Source organism: Trichosurus vulpecula, chromosome 4, assembly GCF_011100635.1.
Source record: "Trichosurus vulpecula isolate mTriVul1 chromosome 4, mTriVul1.pri, whole genome shotgun sequence".
NCBI classification, from domain to species: domain Eukaryota; kingdom Metazoa; phylum Chordata; class Mammalia; order Diprotodontia; family Phalangeridae; genus Trichosurus; species Trichosurus vulpecula.
The window spans coordinates 224816573-224834674 of record NC_050576.1 but is presented as its reverse complement, the minus strand read 5'-3'; the positions used below and the strand labels follow the sequence as shown (position 1 = coordinate 224834674).

Genomic DNA, 18102 nt, shown 5'->3' with positions numbered 1-18102 from the left:
CCCATGCCTGGGAAATACAGAATGAGTTTTAGTTATCTTTATGCTTCTTCAACACTTTGATAGTTCTATGATCTCACTAATATGGGTTTTGTATACTTCTTTTACTTTTTATCCTGTGTGATTATTATCCATACTCTTCCATAGATACTTCCCAAAGAATCCACCCAACATTTTCACGGTCTTCCTATAGGTTCTGTTTTTTTTTATAATTTGGAGGTACCAGTGGAGCACCTGATCTCCCCATACATCATCCCTTCTTCTTACCACTTGATTGCCGCAAATTAGGATGGATCCAACCAGAAGGAATCAGAAAGTTCCCAGGTTTCCTGAAGAGCCTCTGTAGGGACCTCTTTAGATAACCCTAGATACACCAGAAAGGACATAAGATAGCCCTGACATTCCCTAACTATCCCATGGTATAGTAGAAAGAAAGCTAGATTAGTCTCAGGTCCACCTCTCACTAACCTTGGAAATTTGAGCAAATCATTTCACTTTCTTGGGCCTCAGCATATTAACCTCTATAACAAGGGGGTTGGGCTAATTGAACTCTAAGGTCCCCTCTATTCTATGATTCTGTTATTTTCAGAATTTGGTAATGTAACAATAATTTAGTAGTATAATGTTAATAGAAATTAACCTCTTCATGTTGCAGTTTCCTTTGTAAAACTTATCTTTTTATTTCCTCTCACTACCTCTATTTAGCAAAGATTAGCACTAAATAATAAAGGCACTGAATATACTTAAAGAAGCCCAATCAATCTAGCCTAAAGAAAGGGAAAAGCAGTCTTTAATTAAGGATTACTACTTCAAGAACTGAAGATTTTATCATTTTCAATATATTTTAGAGCTAACTAACTCTTTAAAAATATTATTAAACTACCAATTTTTTCTCTGATAGCAATCATTTTTCTAACTAGCACCCAATTCTTGCTTCTGTATTGAGAGGAAACATTGGAAAAGTGGATAGAGAGAGCTGACCTTGGAATCAAAAAGACCTCGCTTCAAATTTTGCCTCTGAAATATACTGGCTATGTGGTCCTCAACAAGTCACTTGTCCCTTCAGTGTTCCTGCATTCTTCTAATACTATACATTGTAGAGTAGTTGCTCATTGTATTGTGAAAGGGAGCTTCCTTCGCTGGATTTCCTTGTGCTAATGAACTCAGGTCCTTATGAAAATATATGCATATAAATTCCTATTTTTTACCTATTTTTCATTGCCAAGGTCCCTATTGTGCTATCTTACTGTTATATCTGGTGTTAGCCCCTATTTATTTCATTCTTTCTTCTTTTCTCAAATATGGTACCATTAGCCTCATAGTAAGGAAAATTTTGTTAAACTTGAAATCCTTTGTGAACATGGTATAAGTGAATGTAATTTACGTTGCCAGGCGGCCATAATGGCTGAGGAGCTGAAGAAAGAGCAGGATACCAGTGCCCATTTGGAACGGATGAAGAAGAACCTGGAGCAGACAGTGAAGGACTTGCAGCACCGCCTGGATGAAGCCGAGCAGCTGGCCCTGAAAGGAGGAAAGAAGCAGATCCAGAAACTGGAAACGCGGGTACCTATCAGAGCTAAATGGAACTTTTCCTTTTAGATGTAATGTGGTAGGGAACTATGCCTTCTGGACACTGTCTTCTTTTCTATGTTATACCTGCAAACTATTCTCAATTATTTTTCCAGATCCGAGAGTTAGAATTTGAACTTGAAGGAGAACAGAAACGAAATACAGAGTCGGTTAAGGGACTCAGGAAATATGAACGGCGAGTCAAAGAACTGACTTATCAGGCAAGTGGAAGAAAAACAATTATTTTCCTGCTTTGCCTTTTCTGATATGTTTGAACCTCACCATTTTCTCTCCAAAAATACTGAAATTAAAAATGTCTTAGAAAAAGTCATAAGTGAAGGATAGAGAGAAAGGATATCAGAGGAAGAAGAAATGCCTACAGATGTATAGAAGATAAGAGTTTATATGATGTGACTGTGTTCCAGAGACCACAGTTGTAAAAGATCCATAGCTTAGAATCTTAGAATTCCTGGTTCCCTTCAAAGCTCAGCTTAAGTATCACCTCCTATGTGAGGACTTACCTTATAGTGCTAGCTGATAGTGATTTCAATATCAAATTACCTTATATTTATATTGTATATGTTTTGTATACACATAAACAGACACAGACATCTACGCAAACATATTTTCTCCCTTGATAGACTGTAAGCTCCTTGAGGGCCGGCCGTTTCATTTTCATTTTTGTATTCCCAGTGCCTAGCAAAGTACCTGACACATAGAAGAGACTTTAAAACTGACTTTTGCTTGATTGAGTGGTGACAGAAAGCTAACAGTCAGTTTGATGCTTTACTAATGCAGCCCAAACTCCATTGGATCCAATCAGGTGGCAAGGAGTTTTCAGAACCACTGGAACCAGATGGGAAGAATCTTCCTGTTGTGATTGTCCTGGCAATTAGAGCCAGGGAGAACTGGCTGTGGTACCTCTAATCTGTATTTCTTTCAAATGGTATTCACTGGTGCTCTACCACTTATACCTCGTTAAGTTTATTATGGTTATCTTATCTTCTTAGGGTGAAGAAGACAGGAAGAATGTGCTAAGATTACAGGATTTAGTGGATAAACTGCAAGTAAAGGTCAAATCCTACAAGAGACAAGCTGAGGAGGCCGTAAGTCATACAACACAAATATGTTAAGAAATTGGCAAACCGTTTTTATTTCTTACAAAAGACGCGATGAAACCCACACCATGATCTTTACCTCTTCTGACTGCTTCATTTCAGGATGAACAAGCTAATGCTCATCTCACCAAATTCAGAAAAGCTCAGCATGAGCTGGAGGAGGCTGAAGAACGGGCAGATATTGCAGAGTCTCAAGTCAATAAGCTAAGAGCTAAGACCCGAGATTTTACCTCTACCAGAGTAAGTTGGTACTAAAGAACACTCTTACTGATAAGGAGGACTAGTCAAATTGAGTTAGACATAAGTTAGACAAGAATGGGTGAGGAAGTATAAGCTACCATTTTGAAGAGTTTCCCCAAAGGGAAAGAATAGAAGACCAATATTGTTCCATTGTTCTCTAGGGAGTGTATTTTGAGGATTCATCAAAGCAGGGAATTGAGTGTCTGATATTATACACTTCTAACACTTCATTTACTTCAGATTTGTGTATCCAGGCCTTAGCCTGGAGAGAGGGGAGTATAAGACAGCAACAGGGAAGTGGGACATGCCTATGGGGGGACTTTTTTTCTTACTGAAATATTACTAGTTTCATAATTGAAGTTAATGGGAAAATTTATTTGAAAAAATTTGTGTTGTACAGTTATCTCTTCCACATCATGGGGGTTTGGGGTGTGGTGCTCACACGATCAGGAATATTCATGTAAAATTTTTTGGCCCTCCTTTCAAACCAGAGAAGTCATCTGAATTTTTTCTTTCTCTTTTTGTGGGGTGTTTATTGAAAAATTTGGGTTAAGCATTTGGACATAGGTTATTTGTCATCTGCGGGCCTTTGCATGTCATCTGCAGCTTCTGCAAAACTCCCCCAAAATTCCCAATCGATTTCTTATGCTGACCTGTGATATACTGATAAAAAAAGTCACAATGTAGAAAGGATAACCGTAGTCACTTTTGCTAAAAATTCACTTCTTTATTTCCTGGCCTAGCTTATGTTTTATTTTCTTCCTAAAGAAGTGTTGGGGTCAGAATTTCTAAATAATAGAATGCCTGAAGTTATATATGTAGCTGTTCATAGATGTAAGAGCCATAAAATGTACTTGAGTTTTCATATTGAAATGCGGGCATGTAAATCCATGAAGGTGCCTTGAGTAAGGGTCTAGTAGCAGATCAACGCAGTGATATCTGATGTGAATAAAAAAGACTTCATTTTTTTTCCCATTCCCAGGTGGTACATGAAAGTGAAGAGTGATCTACTCCTGGGAGCTGGGCAGAAAAGATGCAAAATGTATATTTCCCTGGTTCCTAACTACGTGTGCTTGTAGCTGCCATGTGGCTTTTTCTCACCTGTATATACATGCACATAATAAACTTTTCTCTGCTTTCATTTTTGAGCAGCTTCACTCTATCCTTTCCCCCACCCAGAGCTGAATAATGTAGAGATCATTGTGTTTATGTTGATGTCTTTGTGAGCCAATAATTTGTTGAATCAAAGGCTGTTTTGTTTTCAGTGTTGCATGGGGATAACAACTACACTACTTATCTGTCACAGCTTTGGAAAGATCAAGAGAGTCTGTGAAACTACTTTGAAAGCTGTCATGTTCTCATAAATAATGACCTTATTACTTCCTTGCAGGAAGAACACAATATCAAGGTTTATACGCTTCTCCCTGCCCCAATCTTGATTCATGTTGTTCAGTTATTTCAATCATGTCTGACTTCCTGACCCCATTTGGGGTTTTCTTGGCAAAGATACTACAGTGTTTTACCATTTCCTTCTCCAGCTCATCTTTAATGATGAGGAAACTGAAACAAACAGGGTTAAGTGACTTTCCCACGGTCACACAGCTAGTAAGTATCTGAGGCTAGATTTGAACTCAGGTCTTCCTGACTCTTGGCCTAGCACTCCATCTACCTAGATAACCCAGAATCTTAATTTAGTTTCTGCCATTTCTCCTCAGCCATATTCTTGTTTTCCTCTCTGTCAGATTATCCTGTGTTCTTTAGAAAACCTATAGTCCGGATCAATGGGTAAAGATGACAACATATAGATGGAATCAGAAAACCATAGAAATTGGGAGTAAGAAGGGGCCTTGGAGTTTATCTAACATACTTCCTCTATTTTGTTGAGGCTTAGATGGATGCTGTTCTTCTGAGATTTTCAGAACAATTTCTATCAGATATGGGGGAGGCAGAGACATGGAGTTCTTAAAATGGATATGATAGGGTCTATTCTCATCAGCGATGAACTTTGTACTCTTATCTCCCTTCATTCTTTTAGAGACACTAAAGCCTCAGCAAAATTAGGGTAGAAAAGAGAGGAAAAGAGACTCTTCTACCCTACCTTTCTCTCCCTCTCTCTTCATGAATTCTAGAGTTTATTTTGAGCAGGTAGTTATCAACTAGACTGAAAGCCTTCTAAGGACAGGACACTGTCCTTGGGCAGAGTAGCTATTTAATAAATGTTTTTTTTAATTGTATCATATTTCCAACCAATTAGAAAGTATTAGAATCACATGGAATCATAGTAACTTTACTGGGTCTGGATTATTTTAAAGTCAACCAGCAGTTGAAGGCAACCTTTCCAATATGGCCTTCCATTGCTAAGAACGTGTCTAGCAAGTAAGAGCCCTTAGGACATGTATACACTTGGACTCAGACTCCGACTCTCATCCCCACATCCTGGAGGTCTGCGTCTAACTACTCTGGGAGTGAACCAGAGTAAGAGGAGGGAAGCCCCTGGAGCTGATGGTGCTCATAAGTCAATTGCTTCTTTTGACCAAATATCAAGTCTTCCTCTCCCTCAACACCTTCCAATCTGGACTGAGTTTTGCATCAGTCTTGTTCTTCTCTTCCATGAGAGATCTTTAGGAAAGGGGGTGAGTCAGAGAGGGAGAATGACTGTTTAAAGCCCTAAAGTTAAGTCTTTGGTTTTATAGCACCAAGATCATCTCCCATATGCATTATAGAGGCAAACAGGTGAGGAGTATGCTGGAAAATCCATGGAAACAACTAGAAAGTTTACTATCTCCTGGGTTTTGCCTTCAGCATAGGAATGTTTACACATCAATAATTTCAAGGTGCACATTGTAGTTTTCAAAATTATTTTGTATAGCTTTTTATTTGATCTTCATAATACTTCTGTATGTTAGATAATGTAGTGTTATCATCCCCATTTTACAAATGAAGAAACAAATGGAGGGTCAGAGAGATGAAGTGATTTCCCAAATGTTAAATTTTTCAGAAGTGTATATGGGGAGGCAGTGTGATGTAGTGGATAAAGAGCAAGCCTGGGAACCAAGACTACCTGGGTTTAAGCCCCACCTAGGACACATCCAAGCTGTATAACCCCAGGGAAGTCACTTAACTCCCAATGTTTTAGACAGCTCTCTAAGACTCTAACTTGCAAAAAAAAGTGTCATCTTGCATTGGTAGAGAAGTTTCTGCATCCTGAGAGTTGCCTATGACAATGAAATCATAGATCCAGTCCCTATCCCTTATCCATATGGCTAAGTGGCATAGATGGGATTAGAACTCAGGCCTTCTGACTCCTTGTCTCTATATATCACATGGCTTTTCTAGAACTGATCCCTAGGAATATGCCTTTTTAATGCCTCAGCCAACAGTGAGTAATTAAGAAATAGAATGGATTGCTGACCTGTGATTATCACTGGTATTCAGAGGTCAGAAATTAAACTGAAAGGCTATTGGCCCTCAAGCATTGATGGCCAAAATGGTCATTTAAAAATTACCTTCTGTATTTTAACAAGGATATGTATATAAAAGACAACAGTATAGATCTCTTCTTGTTTTAAATTACCTAAATTAACTCATCCTATAACACTGTTAAATTGAGAACAGAAAAAGTACAACTTTCAAAAACTTGGAAACCTCAAACTGAAGTTTCAGACTGGAATATATGATATGGCACCTAACAGTTCAGTGTGCTGTTATGGTCTAATGATTGTTACATACTATAAATTCTCAAAATGAAGGAAAAGGAAGGAAATTAAATTCTGGAAGCCATCCATGGGTGTGTCTACTGGGAGAAAATTTATCTTATAGGAAAAATTACTCCTTTATAATGAAATCAATGAGAAATTAATTTTTTAAAATGTCCTTTATACTTTATACTTATAAACTTTGCTAGAATTGTACTGTTCTATAGAATGCTACTATAGATTAATAAGACACTAAACTCACTCACATTTTTAAGTGGGGAAAAGCACTGGACTAACCTCGAATAAAAAACTAAGAGTGACATTTAAAGAACAGAAAAGAAGCCCTATCTTGGAAACAAGGCATCAAGAGATTAAATAGCTGTTGAAATGGTCAAGAAGTAGGAAATCATAGAAATGAGCTACAGAAAGGAATGGGTAAAGGGTAGTGCTTGGTAAAATTTAATGTCTGCTTTTGAATATATTGACTTCAATTCCTTGTTTTCTCTTCCTATAAAACTGTTTCTATTACCTCTTCTGAAGCCACACTTAAAATAAACACACTTTTTCTGATGTTGGGGAGATATAGAATTTTGGATTTTTAAAAAGAGATCGAGAGCCACAGTTTTAGAGGAAATGGAGACCAGGAGTCTGAAAAACTTCTTTGCTCAGAGTGGTTTTGAGATGCCCTCTTTTTTGATTGACAGTTCCCTTCATGTTCACATGTGGGATCCTGGTTCTAAAAAAGTAACAAGTCCTTATGGGGAGAAAACTAATGTTTGAAGTTTTCCACCAGCTGGGGAAGTCAACCTTCAGTTTCTTTTAGGCTGGATCATCACAGCAGCTGAGAATGTGGGGCAAAGAATCTGTCTAGCATTCAGAAGTCTGTTTATACCCCTACAAATGGTCTGTTTCTAAAAACAACCTTGGGCTGAGGGGATTTGATGGCTACTTTCTGGACCTAAACTGTGATCTGGTTACCCTCAGAAATGCTGAGACATTCCCAGGAGCTAGCCAGCCTCCAGACTGCATGCCACCATGAGACAGTAACCCCCAAATGGCAAAAGCTATTTTTATCTAAGATGTTTTGTGCTTTCATGGTCATGAGGAATAAGAAGTCACAACTGGTGGCCACTAATAGATCCCCTTCTTGTCTCTGGACCCAGAGATTGTTCCTCTTATCCCGCCTCCTTTTTTTTGTTGTTGTTATTACTCATTTTTCCACCTATGGTTCCCTAACTGTAGGTATGTTTCTGAACTGGTTGAGGTTTCCCTCCTTTCTTGTTCAGCAGGAAGAGAGTAAAGATCATGGGATTTTAATTGGAAGAAAAGCTAGAGACTATTTAACATAACCTTTGCATGTTAAAGTTGTGGAAACTGAGTCCCAAAGATGGGAAATAACTCGCTCCATGTCACACAGGTAGTGAATGGCCAAATTATGCTTTCAAGCCAAGTATTCAGACTCCGAACCAATATACTTTCAACTATACTAGGAACTCCAAGGAGGATTTTTTTAAATAGGAAAACAGATAGGGATCAAACAAAAACAACAAACATAGATAAATTGTTTAGTTACCCAAAGTTTAAGATTAATATTTATCCTGCTTTATTCAAATATAAATGGTAGTAGACCTAGTTTCTAAGTTCTTTTCTCCTTGTCTGGCTATCAACCCCATTGAACCACTCTTTCTATTTTTATTACATAGCTGGTGTTCCTAAGAGTTTCTCTTCAGTCTTTATTTTTATATCTTGAAGGGGGTGGGGCAAAGTTCATGATAGGCCTAATGATCAGAAGACTATTGCAAAAGGGCTAGGGGGTTCAGAACTGGCTAGCCTAATCTCTTCTTGTTCTACCATGTAAAGATATAAAGTGGTTTGAAGACCAAAAAAGAGAGAGAGAGAAAAAGAAAAGGAAAAGAAATTTTATACGATCTTAGATTCAGAGCTCAAAGGATAATAGAAATCTTCTAGACTAGAGATGTCAAATGCTAGGCCCCTGGGAAAATGTAATTGGTTTAGCAAACTAAAAATACAATAAAATATAGATATGTTAATTTGTGGTTTCCAAGTCAATATTTGGCTGGCAGGGCTTAGTTTCTATTTTATTTTTATACCGCTGATCTATATCAACCTCTTCATTTTACAGATGAAGAAACTGAGGCCCATATAAGGTTATTATCAAAATCTTATAGGTTATAGGCAGCAGAACTAAAATTTGAACCGTATTCCTTAGACACCAAATCTAGAATTCCTTCCACCAAACCCACATGAACATATTGCTTTTAGGGTTGCAAGGAACCACACTGCTGCAAATGTGTTATTTTTTTCTTGGAAGGGAGGGTGGAGGTAGGCTAACTTACTTCTAAATTCATCAATGTTGAAAACTTCTGGTAAAGAAACTCCCTGTATTTGCAGATACTCTGAAAGTCATACTCTTTGAGCTTCAGTCGCTCAATCAGCGTATATCAGAGTCTACACTTTAATCCATGTCTTCCTGCCTCTGAGACTCATCCTTTACCCACTTTGCCATGTTATCTTTTGTTCTAATGTATTATACTGCAGTTAGCCATATAATTATCTGAGTCTCTTATTCTCCTACTAGACTACAAGTCCCTTGAGGGCAGTAAGAATGGTGTTGCTCCCCCAATGCATAGCATAATGTTCTGCACACAGTAGGTACTTAATAAATAGTTGTTGTGTATGAGAGTGACTGGTATGGCTGATTTTTTATAGTTAGTTTAATAGCATCTATTGGCCCCTTTTCTCTGACTAGATCATATGCCATAATTTGTACAGCTATTTCATGTACAACAACGACAAACAACAAAACATTGCTATAAAATATTTTTGTATCTGTGAGATCTGTTCTTATTTCATTGACCTCTTCATGAATAGACCTACTAATAGCATCAAAGGATATCCAGGTTCATGACTTTGGACTGTAGTTCCAAATTACTTTTCGGAAGTGCTGGATTAATTTACAGCTCCACAGACAGTGCATTAGTCTTCCTGTTCTCCCAAAGCCCGTCTAACAATTATCATTTTCCTTCTCTGTCTTCAATGTCAATCTAATGTGAGTGAGGTAGAACTTCAGAATTGTTCTATTTTGTATCTCTCATTATTAATGTTTTGGAATTTTTTTTAGTATGGTTGCTGATAGCTTAAATTTCTTCTCTTGAGAATTGCCCTTTCATATCCTTTGATCATTCACCTATTGCAGGTTGGTTCTTATTTTGTGAATTTGAATCAGTTCCCTACAATCTTGTATATCAAAACTTTAGCAGAGAAATTTACTGCAAAGATATTTTGCCTTGTACTGACTTTTTTTATGGAGAAAGTTTCCAATTTTATATAATTAAAAATGTGCATTTTATCTTGATCTTTTTTATAGCTGGAAAAGGTATCTCTTTTTCTGTTCCTCTAATTGGTTCATGACATGAGCTTTTATACTTAGGCCACATATTTATCTAGAGCTTATTGTAGTATATATGTTGTGAGATTCTGGTCTAAACCTGTCCTGCCAAATTGTTAGCTGCAAAATGACCTAGATTTCTTTGTCTCACTTTACTGACCTTTGAAACTTGCAAGGTTGGAGACTCCACTACCTTCATCTAAAATGGAAAAGAACATATGAAAAGTCCAGGACCAAGGCATCTTTCTCAGGGCAAAAGACTCAGGCCTTATGACCTTTTCTTCACACACCAAGGTCTCTCAACAGACACCAGAGGTGAAGGAGTCACTTAATGAAGTGAAAAGCTGCAAAGAGAAAGTATCCCCGGTTCATTTGAAATCCTTCCTCTAAATGTTTTCTACTTGTGTCACCTTGGGCACAAAGTTTCCTCAGTTCTATAAAATTCTGTAAAATGAGGGGGAAGGTAGACTAGATGGCCTCTGAGGTCTCTCATATTTTCCAATTATAATTCTTAAACTTCTTTGCTGACATTTAATTGGCTATCACTTCAACCCCAGTTGTTCATTCTTCTCTCATACTTTCTCCCCTGTAGTCTATGTTTTAGCATAACTTGATATGAAAGTCAGGCTTATAAGGATTAATGTTGTTTTTGGTAGAGAGGGAAATTAGGTTCACCAATAATGAGAATAATGTTAAACTCTGTAGATGAGTTCTTAAATAGAGGATAGCTTCTAACTTTTCCCAGTAAAGTCAGTAATTCAGGATCAGAGATCCAAAGTACTCTGTCTTAGTATGAGGCATCAGACCTAACAGTGCCATGCTAAAAAATATGATAAATAAATATTTTTGATTTGACTTGACTTGGTAACAAGCTTACTCACATTGGCTTGTCCATTAGGATAAGAATCCACCCCAATGTGATGTATTATTCCCCTTTTGTGATGTTTAATGTTCTAACTAAGTGTCACTCCCATTGGGAAGATAAGCACTTCAGCTATTTTTTCACAGAGTAGATTTAAATAGGATGCCTTCAAATCACCTGTTGCTTCCTTTTTTGCATCCACCATGATTTGGAGGGTCAAAGTGGCAGCAACAGCTGGGTTACCCAGTGCTGGGCACCAGTGCTTACAACAGCACAGAAGCATACTACCAAAGCCTCACGATGATCTGGTCTAGTTGTTGTATACTTTAAAAAGGGGAAGGGGGCAGCATAAGACCTCAGTCCAAGCTTTCAACTCAAATTAGGCTGCTAAATAGTGTGGGAGGGAAGAACTGTTGAATAGCTAGCTACCTAATGGGCACAACATTTGGGGAGAATCAAAATGGTGTAGGGACCTCCAGGTGAGTAAACTCTCCATACTAATATAGGTCTTCAACTCTTACAGAGTTCTCTAGGGGCACTGAGAAAGTAAGTGATTTGTCCAGATCAAACAGCCAGCATGTGCTCATAATATCCTATCAGTCCATTCCCTCTTTGTGACTTAGTTCTCCTGAGCACATTCTTCATTCTCACTGTCATATCCAATACTTTCTCAAGGCATCACCCCTACCCTGACTTTGCTTTCCTCCCTTTGACACCATAGTTAACTAATTCCAATCTATACTATTCTCTACTCTTGATTCTCTTGCCCCTGTTCCCTGTCTTTCATGCCTTGTCAAACTCTGGTTAATTTCCACTAATCTCACTTGTTCGTATATAGGTTCTAAATTGAGCTGGAGAAAAGAATAAAACTGTGCTGACTAGGTCTACTAAAAATACAGGTTATCTAGTGTACACTGTGCTCTCACTGCAACAAAACAATTCCATTATTCCTCCCTAATTGGCTCTCTATCACCCTCTCCACAGTGGTTATTCCAAACTTCCTCTTTCTTCAATCAATCCACAGCACCCTTATCCTTACCCTCTTAGTTTGAGGACCATATTTCAGAAGCCTCCTTTTTATGTTGCAACCAGCTAATGTCATCCTTCATTTTCTCTTCATTACTTCAGTCTCTGGAGGGGGTAACACTCCTCATCAGGGCCAAAACTTCTCCATGTCCCCTGAGTCTGTGCATACCTGTCTCCTCCAACATATTACCTTCACATTGATGCACCTCCTCTTTGTAATATTCAATCTTTACCTACTGGTTTCTTCACTTTCATGTACAAACAAGACCAAATCTTCCCCACCCTTAAAAAAATCCTCACTTGACTCTAACACCCACTCAAGCTATCATCTTAGGTATCCTTCCTTTCACAGCCACACCTCTATACTTCTCCACTCTTTACAATCTAGTAAACTTCATCACTCAACTTGCTCTCTCCAAAGCCACCAGTGATCGCTTAATTACCATACCTGATGGTCTTTCCTTAATTTCCATCCTTCTTGATCTCCCTATACCATTAGGCACTGTTGATTACCTTTTCTTTCTGGATACTTTTTTCTCTCTAGGGTTTTTATTACATATCTCTCTTGGTTCTTCTCCTACTCGTCTGACTGCTTCTCCTCAATCTCTTTTGCTGGATCATCATCCATATGCTACCTCCTAACTGTAAGGGTACACCTAAGAATCTGCACTAGGCTCTTTTCTTTTGTTGTCTCTCTACATTTTCTCTCTTGCTGACTTCCTCAGCTCCCATGGGTTTAAATGTCTTTCTGCCTATGACTCTCAAATGTACATATCCAGCCCTGGTTTCTCTCCTGAACTCTAGTTTTGCATCACTTATTGCCTAGTGGACATTTTGTACTGGATGTATGATAAGAACCTAAAATTCAACACCTCTGAACAGATTTCATTATCTTTCCCCTGAAATCCACCTCTCTTTCTAACTTCCCTATTTCTGTCCAGGGCACGACCATCCTTATTATCGTTCAGATTCAAAACCAGGTAGTCATTCTCAATTCCCTACAACAAACATTTAATCAGTTGCCAAATCTTGTTTCAGTAGCCACAACATTTCTTATTCTTTTAACCCTTCTCTTGAATCACTGGGCCACCATTCTATTTAAGGCCCTCATCACCTCTTGCATGGATTATTGCAATAGCCACCTAATTAGTATCTTTGCTTCAAGTCTTTCTCCACTCCAATTCACCCTCCCCATAGTTGCTAAAGTGTAGATTTGACCATATCACTTCCCTACTCAATATAGCAAACTGGCTCCTTATTGCCTATACCATAAAATATAAATTCCTCTGTTGGACTTTTACAGCCCTCCTAACCTGACCCTAAACTACGTTTACAATCTCATTATATAGCCCTCCCCTACACCAAACTGCAAGTAGGCCAAGCTGGACTTCTTGTTGTTCCTCACTCTTGATGCTCTGTCTTCCATTTCTGCACCTTTGTCCTGGACAGTCATTCCCCATGACTAGAATGAATTGCCTCCTCACCTCTGCCTTTTAGAATGCCAGTTTTTATCTTCAACGTGCCTCTAGATGCTAATATCCTCCCTCCTTAAACTATCGATTTTGTACATATTCTATATTCTATAGGTACATGCACATACGTATCCACATCCATATGTGCTGTCTACCTAATGAATTGCAAACTCCTTGACGTCAGGGCCTGTTGCATTTTCACTTTGTGGTTCCAATGCCTAACACAGTACCTGGCACATAGTAGATACTTGTGGTTGAATTGATTGAGCCGAGTGCTTAAAGAAGAGCTGAAGGAACTTTTGTGAGTGATATTCCTAAGGGTTCAATGGGTAAAGACATGAGACAGATTTGTTACCTTCCCCCACCAATCTCAACAAAACATCAAAACTATACATCTGTGAGGACATAACAATGATTGTTTTTAAACAATATTCAAGCTGGAAAGGACCTCTTATCATCCTATCAACCATCTAATTTTTATAGAAATGGAAATGGAGGCCCCCAAGCATAAGCAACTTGTTCAAAGTCTTACAGGTAGTAACAGTGTCAGGATTAGAACTCAGTTCTCCTGATTGTCATTTGAGTACTCTTTCTACAATTTCACATGATATTTTTCTTCTCTTATATGCTTTAGTTTAATTTATCCCTCAAAAATGTGTGTATATATATATATGTATATATGTATATACATGTATATGTGTGTGTGTGTATTTTTTAATTGACATCTTGTAGCTGTATATTATATCCCCACAGTGGCATATAAATTCCTTGAAAGCAGAGACTGTTTTCACTTAAATTCAACTGACTTTTATTAAGTGCCTAATATGTGCCAGGCATTGGCACCTGAAAGAGATTCCAGGATGAAAACTTACAGGAATATCGTAGCCTAGCTTCAAAACTCCCAGGTTAAGGAGAAAATATTGGAAGCATGAGAAAACAAACAATTTAAATATCATGCAGCTACAATAAGGATTACACAAGACATAACAGTTACTACATTGAAGGACCGTAGGTCTTAGAATACTATATTCTGTACAGCAAGAGAGCTGGGGTTATGCCCAAAGGTAGCTTACCCAGCAAAGTTAAGTATAATTCTGAATGAAAAAAATGGACATTTAATGAACTCAAAGACTTTTAGGTTTTTGTGACAAAACCCCCAGAACTTAAGGGAAAATCTGATATACAACATCCAGTAAAATGATAAGGTAAACATTAAAGACCGTTTATAAGAGACTCAATAAGGTCAAATTGTTTATGTGAAAATATTAGCAGTATTTTTATGATTGTCATAATTCTTTGGGTAGTTTGAAGACATGGGCTGAACTAAGTATTATGGGGTGATTCTAAAAACATAAGACTGTGTAGGGGGACATAAAGAGGAGTAATTATCTCATATAAATGAGGCATAAAAGGAAAAATTGTTACAGAAGAAGCTAGTGGGGGGGAGGGTGAGCAGTGCTAGAACATTAATCTCATCAGAAACCAGTTAAAGAGGGGACAACATATATGTGTGTATATATATATATGTATATGTATATGTATATGTACATACATAGAAGGGTATAAAAGTCTTCTAAATTCAGGAAGAAATAAGAGGGCAAGGGGATAGGCTGGGGTGGGAGGTGGAGAGGATAAGGGAGGGACTCTTACAGGGATGGGTAAGTTAAGGAATAGGAGGGCAAAGTAGCAGATAAAAGTAAAACAGAGGAGTGAGGAGGGATAGGGTGAATAGGATGAGAACACTGAGGAAAAATAAGAAAGAGGAAAATACACAAATAATTATAGCTTAGAATGTGAATGGGATGAATTTACCCATAAAACAGAAACAGATAGCAGATTAAAAATTTGAATTCAACAAGATGATGCTTTTAGGAAACATTATAAAAATGAGAGATACACACAAAGATAAAACAAAGGACAGGAGTAGAATTTAGTATGTAAAAAAAGCAGGGATAATAATCATGATCTCAGATGAAGTTAAAATTAAAAAAGATTTAATCAAAAGTGAAAAATAAAGAAACTACACTATGTGTCAGAAATATTATTCAATACTGTTTTAGACCATTAAAATACCTGAGCATATACTTGCCAAAACAGATATGGGAACTATATGAATATGAAACACTTTTTATACAAATAAACTCAGATCTAAATAATTGAAGTAATATTTATTATTCATGGGCAGGTAAAGCCAATATGATTTTCAAAACATCAATTTTACCTAATATATTTATTCAATGTCATCTCAAATAAATTACTAAAAATGATTTTACTGAGTTAGAAAAAATAATAACAAAGTTCATTTGGAAGAACAAAAGGTCAGGAACTTCAAAGAAACCAAGGAAAAAAGATGTAAAGGAAGTAGATTTAGCAATATCAAACCTTAAACTCTAATATACGGTGAGAGCATTGTTGAAGTCTAAAAAGGAAAATTTCAATTATTTTAAATGAAATTTTTTTGTATAAATAAAACCTATGTAGCCAAAAGATGCAGAAAATTGGGGAAAATCTTTCATAGACAATCTCTCAGATTGTATGTGATTGGGTTGGGATATTTCTGTGGCATAGGAAATGATGAACTGATTTGATTTAGAAAAATATGGAAAGACTTGGACTTACAAAGGAAGATGCTATCCATCTTCAGAGAAACAAATGATAGGAAATAAGCATAGTATGGTCTCATATATATGTGTGAGTGTATATGTGTATATATGTGTATATTTATAGATATCTATGTATATGTATATGTGTGAGTGTATATGTGTATATATGTGTATATTTATAGATATCTATGTATATGTATATGTGTATATATGTGTGTATATATATCCAAACTTAATTGTAGCCTTCTTTAGGGCAGTAGAGGGAATAATATCGGGGGAAAATAAGGTAAAAAAGGCACAGCAGAGAACAAAAAAAGCTAGGCAGCTTTGAAAACAATGTATAATATTTATTATATAGGTTTTCTTGAAATGGAAATTTATTATTTTATATTGAATCCTTTATTATGATCTGCTATGTACATGGCAGTATTTTTTTCTCATTTTGTACTTAAGTTTAAAATTTTTAAAAATTTACAGAAAAAGAAAGAAAGCTAACTGAAGGATTTGGAACTTGTTGATTGGGGGAGTTTTGTGGTTATGTGTGCACTGTTCATGGTCGGACCAAATCCCTTTGGCTGCTGTTTGAAGGATGAATTGGATAAGAGTGGAGGCAGGGAGACCAATCAAGAGGCTATTTTTCTTTCTTTCTGTACTCTGAGTACCTATTATAATGCTGACACATAGCAAGTATTTGATAAATGCTTGTGGCACAAATTGAATGAATGAATGAATGTCGATGCTTTTTCCTTGCTTTCTCTGCCTTGACTGATTTGTATATTTTCCTTTCTTGGATTCAGTTGAATGGCTTTCTTCCTTGGTGTCTCCAGACAGTATTTGGCATCATTGACAGGGATAGGATAGCAGAGGCCTCTGTCATTTTGTCTGGAGGAACTTCTGCCTCACCAGTTAGCAGAACTGAAGAAGAGAAAATAAATGAAGTTCCACAATGGATGGGAATGGGAGGGAAATAGACATACATGAAGGTACAAGGATAAGATGGTGCCCCTTATAGGTAAAGTGGGAAGAGGCAGACATGTTGTGTTCTCTAGGTTCATCCATTGTTGCTATGTACAAACTTCAGGCTGCTGTTGTTGTTCTCTGATCTCTGCCCTCTTCCCTTCCCTTCCCCACTGTCCCCAGGCTAGTTCCTTACTAATCTTTCAGTCTGTTCTGGCCTCTACAAGTCTGAGAAGGTACCTGGGTCACACACTAGTTTACTCTGACAGCAGAGAGAAACAGCTTAATATTAGGAACAGTACTGGGCATTTTGTGTTCTACCTTTGCCCCTACTATTAACTATCTGTAAGGCCTTTGGGCAAGATCAGGCAGGTAGATCCTCATGGTTGTGCTGGCTTACTTGGCTCAGCTGCTGCAGCTACAGCAGGCTCTGCCACAGATTCCTGTTCGTGGACCTCCGGTGGCTATTCCAACCTTTGGAGCACACAAGGTTGTTTTGTTTTCTATACTCATTCTCCTATCCACTGTACCACCTGCCTGCCAATTCTCTGGCCTCCTAGGGCCTCAGTTTCCTCACCTATAAATAGCAGGGGCTGGACTAGATCCTAAAATCTCAACATCCTATGGTCTTGAGTCATTTCCCATTTGCATTTAATAAATGTATGCAAAGGAACTCTTAAGATTCAGAGCTAGAAAGTACCTTAGAGGTCATCTAGTACAGTCCTTATGTTTTATAGATAAGAAAACAGAGGCTAGAGAAGTTGTACAGTTTGTCCGAGGTCAAACAAGTAAGTGAAGCAGCTTGCTCTAGGCTTGGAGTCAGGAAGACCTGAGTTCAAATCCTGATGCAGACATTTAATAGCTGTGTGAACCTGGGAAAGTCACTTAATTTCTCTCATTCTCAGTTTCGTTTTCAGTAAAATAGAGATAATAATAGGATTCTCAGGGTTGTTGTGAGGATCAAATGAGATAACTGTCAAGTGCTTAGGAAACCTCATAGCTGTATATAAATGCTAATTATTATTAAGTGGCAGAGTTCTTTTAGATACAAAATTATTTCCTTCTCTGTAAGGTGAGGGGTTTGGACTGGATAATCTCTAACTTTCCCAGTGTTGGCCATGTTGGGTACTGAGGAAGACTGGGAAAAAGGATCT

General features: G+C 37.5%; 1 protein-coding gene across 1 annotated transcript in view; it reads left to right on the top strand.

Moving 5' to 3' along the window:
- Positions 1-3930, top strand: part of LOC118846070 (myosin-3) — a 33222-nt gene extending 29292 nt beyond the window's left edge. The window contains exons 35-39 of the mRNA XM_036754246.1: positions 1390-1560; positions 1683-1787; positions 2577-2672; positions 2787-2924; positions 3907-3930. Coding sequence (XP_036610141.1) covers positions 1390-1560; positions 1683-1787; positions 2577-2672; positions 2787-2924; positions 3907-3930 — 534 coding nt within the window. The remainder of the gene's footprint in view (positions 1-1389; positions 1561-1682; positions 1788-2576; positions 2673-2786; positions 2925-3906) is intronic.
- Positions 3931-18102: the final 14172 nt, after the last annotated feature.